The sequence below is a fragment of the Anomaloglossus baeobatrachus genome, chromosome 9 (assembly GCF_048569485.1).
Source record: "Anomaloglossus baeobatrachus isolate aAnoBae1 chromosome 9, aAnoBae1.hap1, whole genome shotgun sequence".
Classification (NCBI taxonomy): Eukaryota; Metazoa; Chordata; class Amphibia; order Anura; family Aromobatidae; genus Anomaloglossus; species Anomaloglossus baeobatrachus.
This window is the reverse complement of record NC_134361.1, coordinates 159,592,161-159,608,993: the sequence shown is the minus strand read 5'-3', so window position 1 is coordinate 159,608,993 and position 16,833 is coordinate 159,592,161. Positions and strand designations below refer to the sequence as shown.

General features: G+C 53.5%; 1 protein-coding gene across 1 annotated transcript in view; it reads left to right on the top strand.

Moving 5' to 3' along the window:
* LOC142251335 (uncharacterized) overlaps nt 1–16,833 on the top strand; it is a 111,140-nt gene that overhangs the window by 52,690 nt on the left and 41,617 nt on the right. The window contains exon 5 of the mRNA XM_075324030.1: nt 3,672–3,788. Within this exon, the coding sequence (XP_075180145.1) occupies nt 3,672–3,788 (117 nt within the window). The remainder of the gene's footprint in view (nt 1–3,671; nt 3,789–16,833) is intronic.

Here is a 16,833-nt window from a genome sequence, read left to right as displayed (position 1 = left end):
GGCGGTGGTCACGACGGACGCGAGTCTGTCAGGGTGGGGAGCGGTTTTTCTCCACCACAGGGCTCAGGGCACCTGGACTCAGCCAGAGTCCGCCCTTCAGATCAATGTTCTGGAGATAAGGGCAGTGTATCTAGCCCTAAAGGCGTTCCAGCCGTGGCTGGAAGGCAGGCAGATCCGAATTCAGTCGGACAACGCCACGGCGGTGGCGTACATCAATCACCAAGGCGGCACACGCAGTCGTCAGGCCTTCCAAGAAGTTCGGCGGATTCTGCTGTGGGTGGAAGCCACAGCCTCCACCATCTCCGCAGTTCACATCCCGGGCGTAGAAAACTGGGAAGCAGACTTTCCCAGTCGCCAGGGCATGGACGCAGGGGAATGGTCTCTTCACCCGGACGTGTTTCAAGAGATTTGTTGCCGCTGGGGAACGCTGGACGTCGACCTGATGGCGTCCCGGCACAACAACAAGATCCCGGCATTCATGGCACGGTCTCAAGATCACAGAGCTCTGGCGGCAGACGCCTTAGTTCAGGATTGGTCGCAGTTTCGACTGCCTTATGTGTTTCCTCCTCTGGCACTGCTGCCCAGAGTGTTACGCAAAATCAGGTCCGACTGCCGCCGCGCCATCCTCATCGCCCCAGACTGGCCGAGGAGGTCGTGGTACCCGGATCTTTGGCATCTCACGGTGGGTCAGCCGTGGACACTGCCAGACCGACCAGACTTGCTGTCTCAAGGGCCATTTTTCCATCTGAATTCTGCGGCCCTCAACCTGACTGTGTGGCCATTGAGTCCTGGATCCTAGCGTCTTCAGGGTTATCTCAAGCGGTCATTGCCACTATGAGACAGGCCAGGAAACCAACGTCCGCCAAGATCTACCACAGGACGTGGAGGATCTTCTTATCCTGGTGTTCTGATCAGGGTTTTACTCCCTGGCCGTTTGCTTTGCCCACTTTTTTGTCATTCCTTCAATCCGGAATGGACAAGGGTTTGTCTCTCGGCTCTCTCAAGGGACAAGTATCGGCGCTTTCCGTGTTTTTTCAAAAGCGTCTAGCCAGGCTTCCGCAGGTACGCACGTTCCTGCAGGGAGTTTGCCACATAGTCCCTCCTTACAAGCGTCCGCTAGAACCCTGGGATCTTAACAGGGTGCTAACGGCTCTTCAGAAACCACCCTTCGAGCCGATGAGGGACGTTTCTCTTTCACGTCTTTCGCAGAAGGTGGTCTTCCTAGTGGCAGTCACATCACTTCGGAGAGTGTCTGAGCTAGCAGCGCTGTCATGCAAAGCCCCCTTCCTGGTGTTTCACCAGGATAAGGTGGTTCTGCGTCCGGTCCCGGATTTTCTCCCTAAGGTGGTATCTCCTTTTCATCTCAATCAGGATATCTCCTTACCTTCCTTTTGTCCTAATCCAGTTCACCAATGTGAAAAGGATTTGCACTTGTTAGATCTTGTGAGAGCACTCAGACTCTACATTTCTCGTACGGCGCCCCTGCGCCGTTCTGATGCGCTCTTTGTCCTTGTCGCTGGCCAGCGTAAAGGGTCACAGGCTTCCAAGTCAACCTTGGCTCGGTGGATCAAGGAACCGATTCTTGAAGCCTACCGTTCGTCTGGGCTTCCGGTCCCTTCAGGGCTGAAAGCCCATTCTACCAGAGCAGTGGGTGCGTCCTGGGCATTGCGGCACCAGGCTACGGCTCAGCAGGTGTGTCAGGCGGCTACCTGGTCGAGTCTGCATACTTTCACGAAACACTATCAGGTGCATACCTATGCTTCGGCAGATGCCAGCCTAGGTAGGCGAGTCCTTCAGGCGGCGGTTGCCCACCTGTAGGAAGGGGCCGTTTTACGGCTCTTTTTATTCAAGGTATTCTTTTACCCACCCAGGGACTGCTTTTGGACGTCCCAATTGTCTGGGTCTCCCAATGGAGCGACAAAGAAGAAGGGAATTTTGTTTACTTACCGTAAATTCCTTTTCTTCTAGCTCCTATTGGGAGACCCAGCACCCGCCCCTGTTCCCTTCGGGCTGTTGTTTTTTTGTGTACACATGTTGTTCATGTTGCATTGTTCTTTGGTTCATGGTTTAGTTCTCCGAACATCCTTCGGATTGAGTTTACCTTAGACCAATTTATAAGTTTCCTCCTTCCTGCTTTGGCACCAAAACTGATGGGCCCGTGATGCACGGGAGGGTGTATAGGCAGAGGGGAGGGGTTACACTTTTTAAAGTGTAATGCTTTGTGTGGCCTCCGGAGGCAGAAGCTATACACCCAATTGTCTGGGTCTCCCAATAGGAGCTAGAAGAAAAGGAATTTACGGTAAGTAAACAAAATTCCCTTTTTTGTTCCTATAGCAACCACTCACAGCTCCTATGAATAAGCTGTAGCTCCTATCTTCATTGACTTTAAAGGAGACCAGTGTTTTGGAGCGCTACTGTAAAGCGTGGGGTTACATTTTCCCGTCAAAACATAGTCTATGACATTCCCTGAGTCACATGGGGCGTCTGTGCAAAATTTCATGACTGTAAATGCAACGGTGCGGATTCCTTTAGCGGACATACAAACACACATACATGCATACACTCAGCTTTATATATTAGATATATATTATATTATAGATTAGATTTTATAATATATATATTATATTATATTTAGTGTTTCCACTTGTCAAACAACCTTTCCTAAATCCCTATGCCCCCCCCCCCCCCTCATTCAAAGTAAAATAACACCCATACTCCTGCCCAGTGCTGGAGCTGTTAGCCACTAATCTGTAGGTCGCATGTCATTGTCACGTGATGGCTTCACTCTCCTCCTTTGGACAAATCAGACATTGAGAGGAAGCAAGATCCGAGGCTGCTCTCGCTTCGTTCATATGTCAAGTATGTCCAAAGGTGGGCAAAGTAACTGCTTTTTACAGAGCAGCAAAGGTGATGAGATTTCAGAAATGTCATGCGCACACAGTCACACAATTGTTTTTATTTTCTTGAGTGAAATGGAAAAGTGCTGCTTTTTTTGAAAGAAGCAGCATGTCCATTCTCTCAGCATTTTTCCTGCTTTTTTCACCATTGAAAGCAGCGAGGCCAAAAACACAGCTGTGAATGAAACTCAATGTGTGAACATAGCCTGACTTTTTGTGGATTATATGGAGCTGACAGATCATGGACCTTAATGTGCCCTGAAAAAGCACTTGTATTTTATGTCTTGCAGCAGTGCCTAATCATATAATTGTCTAAAATCTGGACATACTTATTCCCCCTAAAAATAAATCCCACCACACCCGGCCTTTCCCCTGATATCTGCTTTCTTGACATTCACCTCTGCGTTTTGGTTGCGTGATGGAGAGTTATGGTCCATGTACTCGGCTCGGTTATCGGAAACGAGCATTGCTAGGAACCAGGAACAAGCAGGACCAAAAACAATGGCAACGTGTGCGTGCTGAATGATTTATTACTGATCGCCTATGTACACAGATTGTTAAACGACTGACAAAGCGGACGGCATTTGTTAAACGCTGCACATTGTTCAGTGTAAATGGACCATCAGTCGCCAGAGTCTGCTTACAATAGGTCCAACTTGTTGGCCATCATCCTGCATTATCATCCTTCTCTGAATCACTTTGTGAGATATTGTGGTTATTTGAAGAAATAATTTACAATAAATTGACAGCAGGTTTTTCTTTTTCACTTTTTAGTTGCCGCAGTTTTAGGGACCACAACGGCGTCTGTGCCCAGCACTCTGGGACTTGGCTCCAGCCTGACAACCTCTGCAGCGTCTCTTTTCTCAATAACCACCTCGGCTCCAGCTTCAGGTATGATTGCATTACTCATGTGACCGTGTCTGCTTATACGACACCACTGGACAAATCCTGTTGAACGCCACCAATGTCCATCATAAAATACAAACCAGGAACATTAACACTCCTCTTCTCTGAGCGCTGTATCCCCCAGCAGACAGGCGACATCGCTCGTCACTTAGGCACTGCAGCCTATCAGAGCCAGCCGGACATTGTGCAGCCTTCATAGTGCCGTCAGAACGGACAATGTCGTGTGACTGCCAGGGGATACGGTATGCAGAGGAGTGACGCTGGTGCAGAAGGAAAGCATGGCTTTTTTTTTTTTTATTTAAACGGACATTGAGGCTATCCAGTGACCCCTTTAATTATTGCGTTATTTTTAAGAGCATTTCCAGTCCAATTCAAGATTAAAGGGCAATGTGTCATCAGGTTTTTCTTCAGCGCTCTATTGGGAGACCCAGACGATTGGGGTATAGCTACTGCCCTCCGGAGGCCACACAAAGCACTACACTAAAAAGTGCAAGGCCCCTCCCCTTCTGGCTATACCCCCCCGTGGTATCACGGGTTCTCCAGTTTTCAAGCTTTGTGCGAAGGAGGTCAGACATCCACGCATAGCTCCACAGATTTTAGTCAGCAGTAGCTGCTGACTATTTCGGATGGAAGAAAAGAGGGCCCATATAGGGCCCCCAGCATGCTCCCTTCTCACCCGTGGATGGTGTTGTAAGGTTGAGGTACCTATTGCTGGTACAGGGGCTGGAGCCCCACATGCTGTTTTCCTTCCACATCCCCTTGTAGGGCTCTGTGGAAGTGGGATCCTGCCGGCCTCTAAGCTCTGACGCCGGGCTCCATCCACAGACCCAGTTGAACCTGATGGATATGGAGCAGGAGTACAATCAGGGACATGGCCCTGCATCATACAGGTACTCTGTGTCCCCGGCAGGCACAGACACACTCCGGGCTGGCTGGGTGTTGTAGTGCGCCGGGGACCGTAACGTTGGAGTTAGTGTTCCTACAGTTTACTGGGGGACTTTGTGTTGTGGGAACGCAGCGCCGACCCCCACTGGACCGGCGGCGCTGCTGTGACTTGTAGTGCGACGGGGACACGCCGACCGCGCTTTTACGGCGGCGGCGTTTATAAATCCAGTCCCCGGCTTTTGCGGCCTAGCTCCGCTTCGTTCCCGCCCCCACCCTGTCAATCAGGGTAGGGGAGAGACGCTGTTTCGCAGCAGCGACGAGGGCTGGAGCCTGATTTACATGCTCCAGCCCTCTCACTAGGCACAGAGGGAAGCAGGCTTCCCGCTCTTAGCCAGGAACGCCCAGGGCCCGCCCCCCTCCTCTCCCAGGACGCCGGCAGCCATTACATGCAGTCTGGCTGGAGGAAGGACGCAAGGCTCTGGGAGACCTGGACTAGGGGGCTTTTGGCGACCACACACCCGCTCTTAAGCGGGCGGTAAGCGGCATTTCAGCTGGCCCCTCTAGTGCCTCAGTGTGTATTGGTGTACTGTGTCACCAGATATATATATTTATTTATTTCTTGCACTGTGAGGTCGCTTCCTGGCTGGATACCCCAGATCGCTCTGAGGAGGCAGCAACATGTCATCCACAAAACGCAAGGCTGCCAAGGCTAGGGCTGTGTACACTGCGTGTGCTGCATGTGGGGCTGCTCTACCAGCAGGTTCCAAAGACCCCCATTGTGTGCAATGCTCAGATCCGGTGCTGCTTCGCCAGCCGGAGTCCGGAGGGGTAGTGACCCAGGCTGAGACGCTTGTAAGTCCTGCCCCGGTGTCAGGGACAGACTTTGCAGTTTTTGCTGATGGAATGTCTGTGACTATGGCAAAAATCCTTGAAACTTTGCAATCCATGACTGGGGCTCAGTCTATGGACACGGCGAGGTCTCTGTCCTCTAATCCCCCTCAGTTGGAATTAATCCAGACTGCAAGGGGGTCCCCGGCTTCCCAGGCTGAGTATTATGACTCAGATGATAGCCCCAGCCACCCTAAGCGAGCTCGCTGGGAAAGACCCTCAACGTCATCACACTGCTCAGGGTCTCAGCGCAATCAGTCGCCCTGTGATGCGTCTGAAGAGAGTGATCAGGAGTCTTATCCTGGAACCCCTCTCAATCTGGATACCCCGGATGGGGACGCCATGGTAAACGAGCTTATCTCAGCCATCAATAGACTGTTGGATATTTCTCCCCCAGCTCCTTCTGCAGAGGAGGCAGCTGCAGAGCAGGAGAAGTTTCGTTTCCTCTATCCCAAGCGTAAATTGAGTGCTTTCTTGGATCACTCTGACTTCAGAGAGTCAATCCAGAAACACGACGCTCATCCAGAAAGGCGTTTCTCTAAACGTTCTAAGGATACACGTTTTCCTTTCCCCCCTGATGTGGTCAAGCGCTGGACCCAGTGTCCAAAAGTAGACCCCCCGATTTCCAAACTTGCAGCTAGATCCATAGTTGCAGTGGAGGATGGCGCTTCACTTAAGGATGCCAATGACAGACAGATGGACCTTTGGTTAAAATCTGTCTATGAAGCTATCGGCGCGTCGTTTGCTCCAGCATTCGCAGCCGTATGGGCACTCCAAGCTATTTCAGCTGGTTTAGCAAAAGTGGATGCTATCATACATCCAGCGGTGCCGCAAGTGGCGTCCCTTACCTCGCAGATGTCTGCGTTTGCGTCTTACGCTATCAATGCGGTCCTAGAATCTACCAGCCGCACCTCAATGGCGTCCGCCAATTCGGTAGTTTTGCGCAGAGCCTTGTGGTTAAAGGACTGGAAAGCAGATGCTGGTTCCAAAAAATGTTTAACCAGCTTGCCTTTATCTAGAGAGAGACTGTTTGGCGAGCCATTGGCTGACATCATTAAACAGTCCAAGGGTAAAGACTCTTCCTTACCCCAGCCCAGATCAAGCAAACCTCAGCAGAAAAAATGGCAGCAGAGGTTTCAGTCCTTTCGAGGTTCGGGCAAGACACAATTCTCCTCGTCCAAAGGGACTCAGAGGACGCAAAGAGTCTCAGATTCCTGGCGGGCTCACGCACGCCCCAAGAAAGCAAATGGAGGAACCGCTTCCAAAGCGGCTACCTCATGACTTCCAGCCCCCCCCCCTCCGCATCTCCGGTCGGGGGCAGGCTCTCCCGCTTTTCCGACATTTGGATGTCACAGGTCAAAGACCGGTGGGTGACAAACATTTTGTCTCGCGGGTACAGAATCGAGTTCAGTTCTCGTCCTCCAGCTCGGTTCTTCAGAACCTCCCCACATCCAGACCGAGCAGATGCCCTGCTGCAGGCGGTGGACTCCCTAAGAGCGGAAGGAGTAGTGGTTCCTGTACCGCCTCAGGAACAAGGGCGAGGGTTTTACTCCAATCTCTTTGTGGTTCCAAAAAAGGACGGCTCGTTCCGTCCTGTTCTGGATCTAAAGCTGCTCAACAAACATGTGCACGCCAGACGGTTCCGGATGGAAACCCTCCGCTCTGTCGTTGCCTCAATGTCTCAAGGAGACTTCCTTGCCTCAATAGACATCAAAGATGCTTATCTCCACGTGCCAATTGCTACAGAACATCAACGTTTTCTACGTTTTGTGATAGGAAACGACCATCTTCAGTTCGTAGCTCTGCCATTCGGTCTGGCGACAGCCCCCCGGGTCTTCACCAAGGTCATGGCGGCGGTGGTAGCAGTCTTGCACTCTCAGGGACACTCGGTGATCCCTTACCTAGACGATCTACTTGTCAAGGCACCCTCTCAAGAGGCATGCCAACTCAGTCTACATGCTACGCTGGAGACTCTACAGACGTTCGGATGGATCATCAACTTTCCAAAGTCGAATCTGTCACCGTCACAGTCGCTAACGTATCTTGGCATGGAGTTTCATACTCGAGCAGCGAGAGTGAAGCTTCCGCTGAACAAGCAGCGGTCCCTACAGACAGGGGTGCAATCCCTCCTTCAAGGCCAGTCGCACCCCTTACGGCGCCTCATGCACTTCCTCGGGAAGATGGTGGCAGCCATGGAAGCAGTTCCCTTTGCGCAGTTTCATCTGCGCCCACTTCAATGGGACATTCTCCGCCAATGGGACGGGAAGTCAACGTCCCTGGACAGGAAAGTCTCTCTTTCCCAGACGGCCAAGGACTCTCTACAATGGTGGCTCCTTCCCACCTCATTGTCTCAGGGAAGATCCTTCCTGCCCCCATCCTGGGCAGTGGTCACGACAGATGCGAGTCTGTCAGGGTGGGGAGCAGTGTTTCTCCACCACAGGGCCCAGGGGACGTGGACTCCGCAGGAGTCCACCCTTCAGATCAATGTTCTGGAAATCAGGGCAGTGTATCTTGCCCTACTGGCCTTCCAACAGTGGCTGGAAGGAAAGCAGATCCGAATCCAGTCGGACAACTCCACAGCGGTGGCATACATCAACCACCAAGGAGGGACGCGCAGTCGGCAAGCATTCCAAGAAGTCCGGCGCATTCTAATGTGGGTGGAGGACACAGCATCCACCATATCCGCGGTTCACATCCCAGGCGTAGAAAATTGGGAAGCAGACTTCCTCAGTCGCCAGGGCATGGACGCAGGGGAGTGGTCCCTTCACCCGGACGTGTTTCAGGAAATCTGTCGCCGATGGGGAGTGCCGGACGTCGACCTAATGGCGTCCCGGCACAACAACAAGGTCCCGGCATTCATGGCGAGGTCGCGCGATCAAAGAGCTCTGGCGGCAGACGCATTAGTTCAAGATTGGTCGCAGTTCCGGCTCCCATACGTCTTCCCACCTCTGGCACTCTTGCCCAGAGTGTTACGCAAGATCAGATCCGATTGCAGCCGCGTCATACTCGTCGCCCCAGACTGGCCGAGGAGATCGTGGTATCCGGATCTGTGGCATCTCACGGTCGGTCGACCGTGGTCACTGCCAGACCGACCAGACTTACTGTCCCAAGGGCCGTTTTTCCATCAGAATTCTGCGGCCCTGAACCTGACTGTGTGGCCATTGAGTCCTGGATCCTAGCGTCCGCAGGATTATCTCAAGGAGTCGTAGCCACAATGAGACAAGCTAGGAAGTCAACGTCTGCTAAGATCTACCACAGAACGTGGAAGATTTTCTTATCCTGGTGCTCTGCACAGAGAGTATCCCCTTGGCCATTTGCATTGCCCACCTTTCTTTCCTTCCTGCAATCGGGGTTGGAAAAGGGCTTGTCGCTCAGCTCCCTTAAAGGGCAAGTCTCGGCACTATCTGTGTTTTTTCAGAAGCGTCTAGCACGTCTTCCTAAGGTGCGCACGTTCCTACAGGGGGTCTGTCATATTGTGCCCCCGTACAAGCGGCCGTTAGATCCATGGGATCTGAACAGAGTACTAGTTGCTCTGCAAAAGCCGCCCTTCGAGCCTCTAAAGGACGTTTCCTTTTCTCGCCTGTCACAGAAAGTGGCGTTTCTTGTTGCGATCACATCGCTTAGGCGAGTGTCTGAGCTGGCAGCTCTGTCATCCAAGGCTCCCTTCCTGGTGTTCCACCAGGACAAGGTAGTGCTGCGCCCCATTCCGGAGTTTCTCCCTAAGGTCGTATCCTCGTTTCATCTTAATCAGGATATATCCTTGCCTTCCTTTTGTCCTCAGCCGGTTCACCGGTATGAGAAAGACTTACGTTTGCTAGATCTGGTGAGAGCACTCAGAATCTATATTTCTCGCACGGCGCCTATCCGCCGTTCAGATGCACTTTTTGTCCTTGTCGCTGGCCAGCGCAAGGGGTCGCAGGCTTCTAAAGCCACCCTGGCTCGATGGATCAAAGAACCAATTCTGGAAGCCTACCGTTCTGCTGGGCTTCCGGTTCCTTCAGGGCTGAAAGCCCACTCAACCAGAGCTGTGGGTGCGTCCTGGGCTTTGCGACACCAGGCTTCGGCTCAACAGGTGTGCCAGGCAGCTACCTGGTCGAGTCTGCACACTTTCACCAAACATTATCAGGTGCATACCTATGCTTCGGCGGATGCCAGCTTAGGTAGAAGAGTCCTGCAGGCGGCAGTGACATCCCCGTAGGGGAGGGCTGTTTTGCAGCTCTAACATGAGGTATCTCTTTACCCACCCAGGGACAGCTTTTGGACGTCCCAATCGTCTGGGTCTCCCAATAGAGCGCTGAAGAAGAAGGGAATTTTGTTACTTACCGTAAATTCCTTTTCTTCTAGCTCTTATTGGGAGACCCAGCACCCGCCCTGTTGTCCTTCGGGATTTTTTTGTTGTTTGCGGGTACACATGTTGTTCATGTTGAACGGTTTTTCAGTTCTCCGACGTTATTCGGAGTTAATTTGTTTAAACCAGTTATTGGCTTCCTCCTTCTTGCTTTGGCACTAAAACTGGAGAACCCGTGATACCACGGGGGGGTATAGCCAGAAGGGGAGGGGCCTTGCACTTTTTAGTGTAGTGCTTTGTGTGGCCTCCGGAGGGCAGTAGCTATACCCCAATCGTCTGGGTCTCCCAATAAGAGCTAGAAGAAAAGGAATTTACGGTAAGTAACAAAATTCCCTTCTCTTTATCGCTTCATTGGGGGACACAGAGACCATGGGTTGTATGCTGCTGCCACTAGGAGGCGACACTAAGCAAAAAAAGGTAAACTCCTCTGCAGTATACACCCACCAACTGGCAATCATTCCTCAGTTTAAGCTCAGTGTCCATAGGAGGTGGACACACTTGGGGCTGCTCTCAGCCCCCCAGGTTTGTATTTTTAATATTTTACTTTTTCTTTTACACACACAGCTCGTCGGGCGTCAGGGTGTAATCGCTCACCCTGCTCTCCCCCCTAGAGACCGGTCGCACAGAAGTGGGGTCCGTCAGCCACTTCCGTTGTCCTCCGTGTCTGTCTGGCAGGACCCTACCCCCCCCTAACACTCTCAAGACTGTTTGGGGGGCATCCGCACAGAGGGACAGGCAGATGGTCCTTGCCCCCCTCCCCCTGCACGCTTGCCTTCCACAGCCAGCCTGATCAGGGAGGGGAGACGAAAAATCATACAGGACGAGATACCCGTCTCCCTATATCTTTCCCAGGATGCCAGGATCAAGGAGGACTATCAGCCGTCGGGACAGGTACCCTCCTGTTCCTCGGGTCATGGGGGCTCCGTTTAAAAAAAAAAAAAAAAAAAGATCCATAGGATTAGCTCCCTTACCCCGGGTCAGCTCCCCTCCAGGCAGGCAGTGCGCTCGCCCTCCCTCCCGTCCTCGGCGCTGTCCACCGGCTCCCCCTGCGGCCTCACCTCTAATTTAGCCCCCGGCTTCTCTCCGGCCTAGCTCCCGTCCGGCCACGCCCCCTCCCAGCCAGCCTATCGCGCGAGTCCTTGCTCCCCAGCAGGCCCGCCCGCCCGCTCCAGCAGCCAGTCACAGCAAGCTTCTGCGCGCCCTTTTTCAGCCATTCACGGGCCCTCTCTCTCCCAGCCAATCCCTGCAGGTTTTCTTCTGCTGCGCGCCGGTTTTGCTCGCTCTTTTCCGGCTCCTCCCCCGGCCCGGACACTCTCAGCAGCGCCATCACAGCCCTGCGGTCTCTCTGTGCGGCGGCAGCGTTCCACGTGCAGCCAATGGGCCTCATACCCCTGCAGCTCCTCGGAGCCCCCACCTCTGCTCCCTCAGCCTGCAGTCTGAAACACCAGCGGGACACAGCGCCAGCAGACACAGGACGCCAGAACCTGGGTAAGCCCTGCCACTGGGAGGCAGCTCCTTCCCCAGTACCCCATCCACCTGGCATCCTCCGGTCTGTTCCCTTTCTCTCTCTCCTCTCTCTCCCTTCTGTCCCATGTCCAGCACAAGAGCGTCCCGCTCTCAGCCACAGGCCATAGTCCTACACTTCGCCTGCACCTCTTGTTTAAAGAAGTTTCCCTCAGGGCAGTCCTCCCCCATCTACCAAGCCTGCAGCACTCCTAGCATGACTACTACGGAGCCCCCCACCGCCCGTAACGAGGACTCGGCCCCCACACCTGAGTGGGCTGCAGCTCTCTCACAGTCCGTGGACAACCTAACTAAGGTATCTCAAACCTTGGTTTCAGCCATAGAGCGCCTGCCCGCCTCCACCTCTGGAGCCCCCCCAGTGACCCAGAGCAAGTCTGAGCCCGCAGCGCTACTAGTCCGGCAGGGCCGGACGCACAAGAGGTCTAGGAAGCGGTCCTTCTCGGGATCGTCCTCCAGCTCTCTTAACCCCTCTAAGGCCTCCAGAGCAATACGCTCTCTATCTCCTACCTCATCTGCGGCAGCCCCGGATTTGGATCAGGACCCTGATTCAGACTCCGATCTGGACTCTGAACATATCTCCAAGCTGACCAGTATGATGGACAGTCTGGTTATTGCCGTCAACCAGACCCTAGAGGTGAAGGATGTAGATCCGACTCCTACCAGTCAGTCGGTCCCTTTCAAAAGGGAAACTGCCAAGGAGCTTTGGCAACCATAAGGAATTTGAGGACATTTTCTCTAGACAGTGGGAACATCCCGACAAGCGTTTCCAGAAGCGCAAGCGGGCACAGGTCCTTTACCCCTTTGCACTGGAAGTTCTTCAGAAGTGCTCAGCGTCTCCTTCAGTGGATCCTCCAATCTCCCGACTTTCATCTAGTACCACCTTACCGCTCTCTGATGGCGCCACCCTTAAAGACCCCTCGGACAGGACCATAGAATCCCTTGCCAAGTCGGCCTTCGAAGCCTCCGGTTCTGCCATCACTCCAGCCTTTGCAACCACCTGGGTCTCCAAGGCTGTCTCCACCTGGGCAAAGCTACTTCGGCGCGGTATCCTGGCTAAAGCTCCCGGTCCCGAGCTGGCAGATCAGATCGCCCATGCTGGAAAGTATCTAGTTGCTGCGTCCCTCGACTCCGCTGCTTCTGCAGCCCTGGCAGCCGGCAACATTGCCGCAATCCGCAGAGCCTTGTGGCTTAAGGCGTGGAACGCGGACTCAGCATCCAAAAAGTCTCACCAGTCTCCCCTTTTTTGGTGCCAGACTCTTCAGAGAAAAGCTGGACAAGATCATCTCTGAGACAACAGGGGGTAAAAGTACCTTCCTTCCCCAACGAAGGGTTCCCCGTGCCCCTCCCAAACGACGGGTTTTTCCCTTTCGTCCTTTTCGTCAATTTACTGCCAACAGCAACACCCGTCGGGAGTGGTCGCCAGCACGTCAAGAGAGACGGAAGCCCTCCTTTAAGGCAACACCCCACTGGCGTTCCTGGCGTTCCCGTGGCCAGCAGTCCAAGACCTCCAGCTCCAGATCCAACAGATTCTCCTCTGCATGACTGGGCTCCCATTCCCGGATCCTCTTCCAGGGTCGGCGGTCGCCTCCGGCTGTTCAGAAGCGCGTGGCTTTCCGTGATAGACGACGCCTGGGTCCGAGACGTCGTCTCTCACGGCTACAAGATAGTTTTCTTCTCTCCCACATTCATGCTTCGTCAAGTCCAAACCCCCCAAGGATCCCTCCCTCACCAAGGGTTTCTTCGCGGCCATCCAGTCCATGCGAGATTCTCGGTTCATCACCCCCGCCCCCCCTCAAGACCGATTTTCGAGGTTTTTATTCAAACCTTTTCGTTGTTCCAAAGAAGAATGGCACCGTCCGCCCCATTCTGGACCTGAAGCGGCTCAACAAGCGGGTCCGTCTCCGTCACTTCCGCATGGAGTCTCTGCGCTCAGTGATTGCATCCATGGAACCCGGGAGTACCTTTTGTTTGGTGGACATCCAGGACGCCTATCTTCACATCCCGATCTTCCCAGCTCATCAGAGATTCTTACGTTTCGTGGTTCAAGATCAACACTTTCAGTTCACAGCTCTCCCATTCGGGCTCTCAACGGCTCCCAGAGTCTTCACCAAGGTGATGGCAACCGTCATAGCTATTCTTCGTACCCGAGGAATTCTAGCCATCCCGTACCTGGACGACACTTTAATCAAGGCTCCCTCGGCGTCGGAGTGCCGCGAAAGCCTCAGCATTACCCTGGATACTCTAGCCCGTCTCTGCTGGTTGATCAACAGACCAAAGTCATCTCTGATCCCGGCACAACGCATCTCATTCTTTGGCATGATCTTCGACACCGCACAGGCGAAGTTTCTCCTGCCCGAGGACAAGCTCTCGGCTATCCTCAGGGGAATTCGGAAGCTCCAACGCGCTCCCCGTTGCTCTCTTCGGTACTGCATGAGCATTCTCGGGAAAATGGTGGCGTCAATGGAAGCGGTGCCCTACAGTCAATTCCATACACGTCCTCTTCAGGGTCTCCTTCTATCAAGATGGGACAAGTCCCTTCACTCCCTGGATCGCCCAGTCGTGCTCCCTCCACGAGTCAGAGAGTCAGTGGAATGGTGGAAACGCTCTCCCCTCATCCTCCAAGGGAGATCATTTCTTCCCCTTCAATGGAAGGTCATCACAACAGACGCCAGTCTACTAGGCTGGGGAGCCACATTCCAAGACCTTACAGTTCAGGGTCGCTGGACCGAGCCGGAAACTAACCTTCCCATAAACATTTTGGAGCTCAGGTCAGTTCGCTTGGCTCTCCTACACTGGGAGACCCTGCTCCTAGAACACCCAATTCGGGTACAGTCCGACAATGCGACAACTGTGGCCTACATAAACCACCAGGGCGGAACACGCAACCGAGCGGCAATGAAGGAGGTGTCTCAGATCCTCGACTGGGCCGAACAGAACATTCCAGCGATCTCAGCGGTCCATATTCCGGGAGTGGACAATTGGGCCACCGACTTCCTCAGCCGAGAAGGCCTTGACGCGGGAGAGTGGTCCCTCAATCCCAGCATCTTCCAGCAGATCTGTTCCAGGTGGGGGACCCCCGACGTGGATCTCCTGGCCTCCAGGTGGAACCACAAGATGCCCCAGTTCGTGTCCAGAGCTAGAGATCCACTGGCGCTCGCAACGGACGCCCTAGCAATGCCCTGGTCGCAGTTCTCTCTGCCGTACCTCTTTTTCCTCCGCTTCCGCTCATCCCCAAATTAGTCAAGAAGATCAAATCAGAAGGAGTCCCGGTGATTCTCGTGGCCCCGGATTGGCCCCGTCGTCCATGGTATGCAGAACTCGTGCACTTTCTCGCCGACGTCCTGTGGAGACTACCAGACGTCCTGGACCTTCTCACTCGGGGACCATTTCTCCACCAGAATTCAGTCGCTCAATTTAACGACATGGCTGTTGAAGCCGCAGTACTAACTTCCTCGGGATTCTCAGAAAGGGTCGTCCAGACAATGATTAGAGCACGGAAACCTTCCTCCTCCCGCATCTACCACCGTACGTGGAAGGCCTACTTCCGCTGGTGTGAAGCTAACCAGGTCGCAGCCATGACCTTCTCCTTACCAGTTCTGTTGTCTTTCCTGCAGTCTGGTCTGGATGCGGGGTGGCACTCAGCTCTCTTAAAGGGCAAGTGTCTGCTCTTTCCATTCTCTTCCAGAAGAGGATTGCCTCTCGCTCACAGGTTCGCACATTCATCCAAGGGGCCGCTCATCCTGTTCCCCCCCCCCCCCCCGTCCAGCCTCCAGTGGAGCCCTGGGACCTCAACTTAGTTCTGTCCGTTCTTCAGCATCCCCTCTTCGAACCTATTCAGGAGGTGTCTCTACTGTTCCTTTCTTGGAAGGTCGCCTTCTTAGTTGCCATCACGTCAATCAGGTGGGTATCTGAACTAGCGGCTCTTTCCTGCCACTCTCCCTATCTCGTCTTCCACCAGGATAAGGTAGTCCTTCGGCCGGTACCGTCCTTTCTTCCCAAGGTGGTCTCCTCTTTCCATCTTAACGAGGACATTGTTCTTCCCTCCTTTTGCCCGAACCCGTCTAACCCTCGTGAGATTCTTCTCCACAAGCTGGACTTGGTAAGAGCCCTCCGCCTGTACATTTCCAGGACGTCTCATTTCAGACGGTCGGATTCTCTATTTGTGCTTCCATCCGGTCCGCGCAGAGGCCTCCCCGCTTCCAAGTCCTCTATTGCGCGATGGGATCCGTTCTGCCGTACTAGAAGCCTACCGGGTAAGGGGCAGAACGCGCTCACTCAGGATTACGGCCCATTCCACCAGGGCGGTGGGAGCCTCTTGGGCGGTCCATCACCACGCTCCAGCGTTGCAGCTTTGCAAAGCTGTGACCTGGTCTTCGCTCCACACTTTCACGAAGTTCTACAGGGTTCACACTTTAGCATCCTCTGATGCGAGCCTCGGTAGACGCGTTCTGCAGGCTGCAGTGGACCGAGGTCAGCCCTGAGAGTAACAATAGACCCACCCGTAGGACTGCTTTAGGACGTCCCATGGTTTCTGTGTCCCCCAATGAAGCGATAAAGAAAAGTAGATTTTGGGTACTCACCGTAAAATCTCTTTCTTGGAGCCTTCATTGGGGGACACAGCACCCGCCCTTGTATTTGATACATGTTACTGTTGAATGTTGATTTTAATGTTCACTTCTGTAAGATTGTTCGTTCTTTCTTGTTGTCTCCTATTGCTTTCTCACTATTATTATTATTATTATTATTGTTTATTTATAGAGCACCATTGATTCCATGGTGCTGTACATGAGGGGGTTATATACAGAATACATATACACGTTACAATAGACAGTTTTCACTGGAGAACCGCGCCGATGGTGCCTGCACGCTGGCCGCATATTTAAATTTAGGCCCCGGCTTCGCCTGAGGCCTAGTTTCGATTTCACTGCCCCTGCATGTCAGTCATGCAGAGGGACAGTGCGGCTCCGCCCAGCGGCTGTTCAGCAGAGGGGAGGACACTCCTCACTGAGGAAAGATTCCCTCCCCTGTATACCTCATTTGCCCTCCGGATCCCGCTCTCAGAGTAGGCCCCGCCCCCTCTCCTCGCTCAGGCGCCATTTTATCAGCGTTCTCAATGTCTGCATAACCACATTGTGACAAATGGGGGCCTGGGCTTGGGGGATCTGGAGGGCACAGAGATGTCTCTATGTTAAACGGTCTGGCAAGCCACAACCTCCGGTTGTGCAGCTGCTTATATACTCTGTTTATATACTCTGCTGGGGGTCATTCTGGACAGAGCCCCCACTTCTGCAGCATGTCTCACATCAGAGCAAGGCTGCAAGGCTGTTCTTAATATGCACTGCATGTAGACTCGTACTGCCTGTACCGAGCACATAACCACATTGT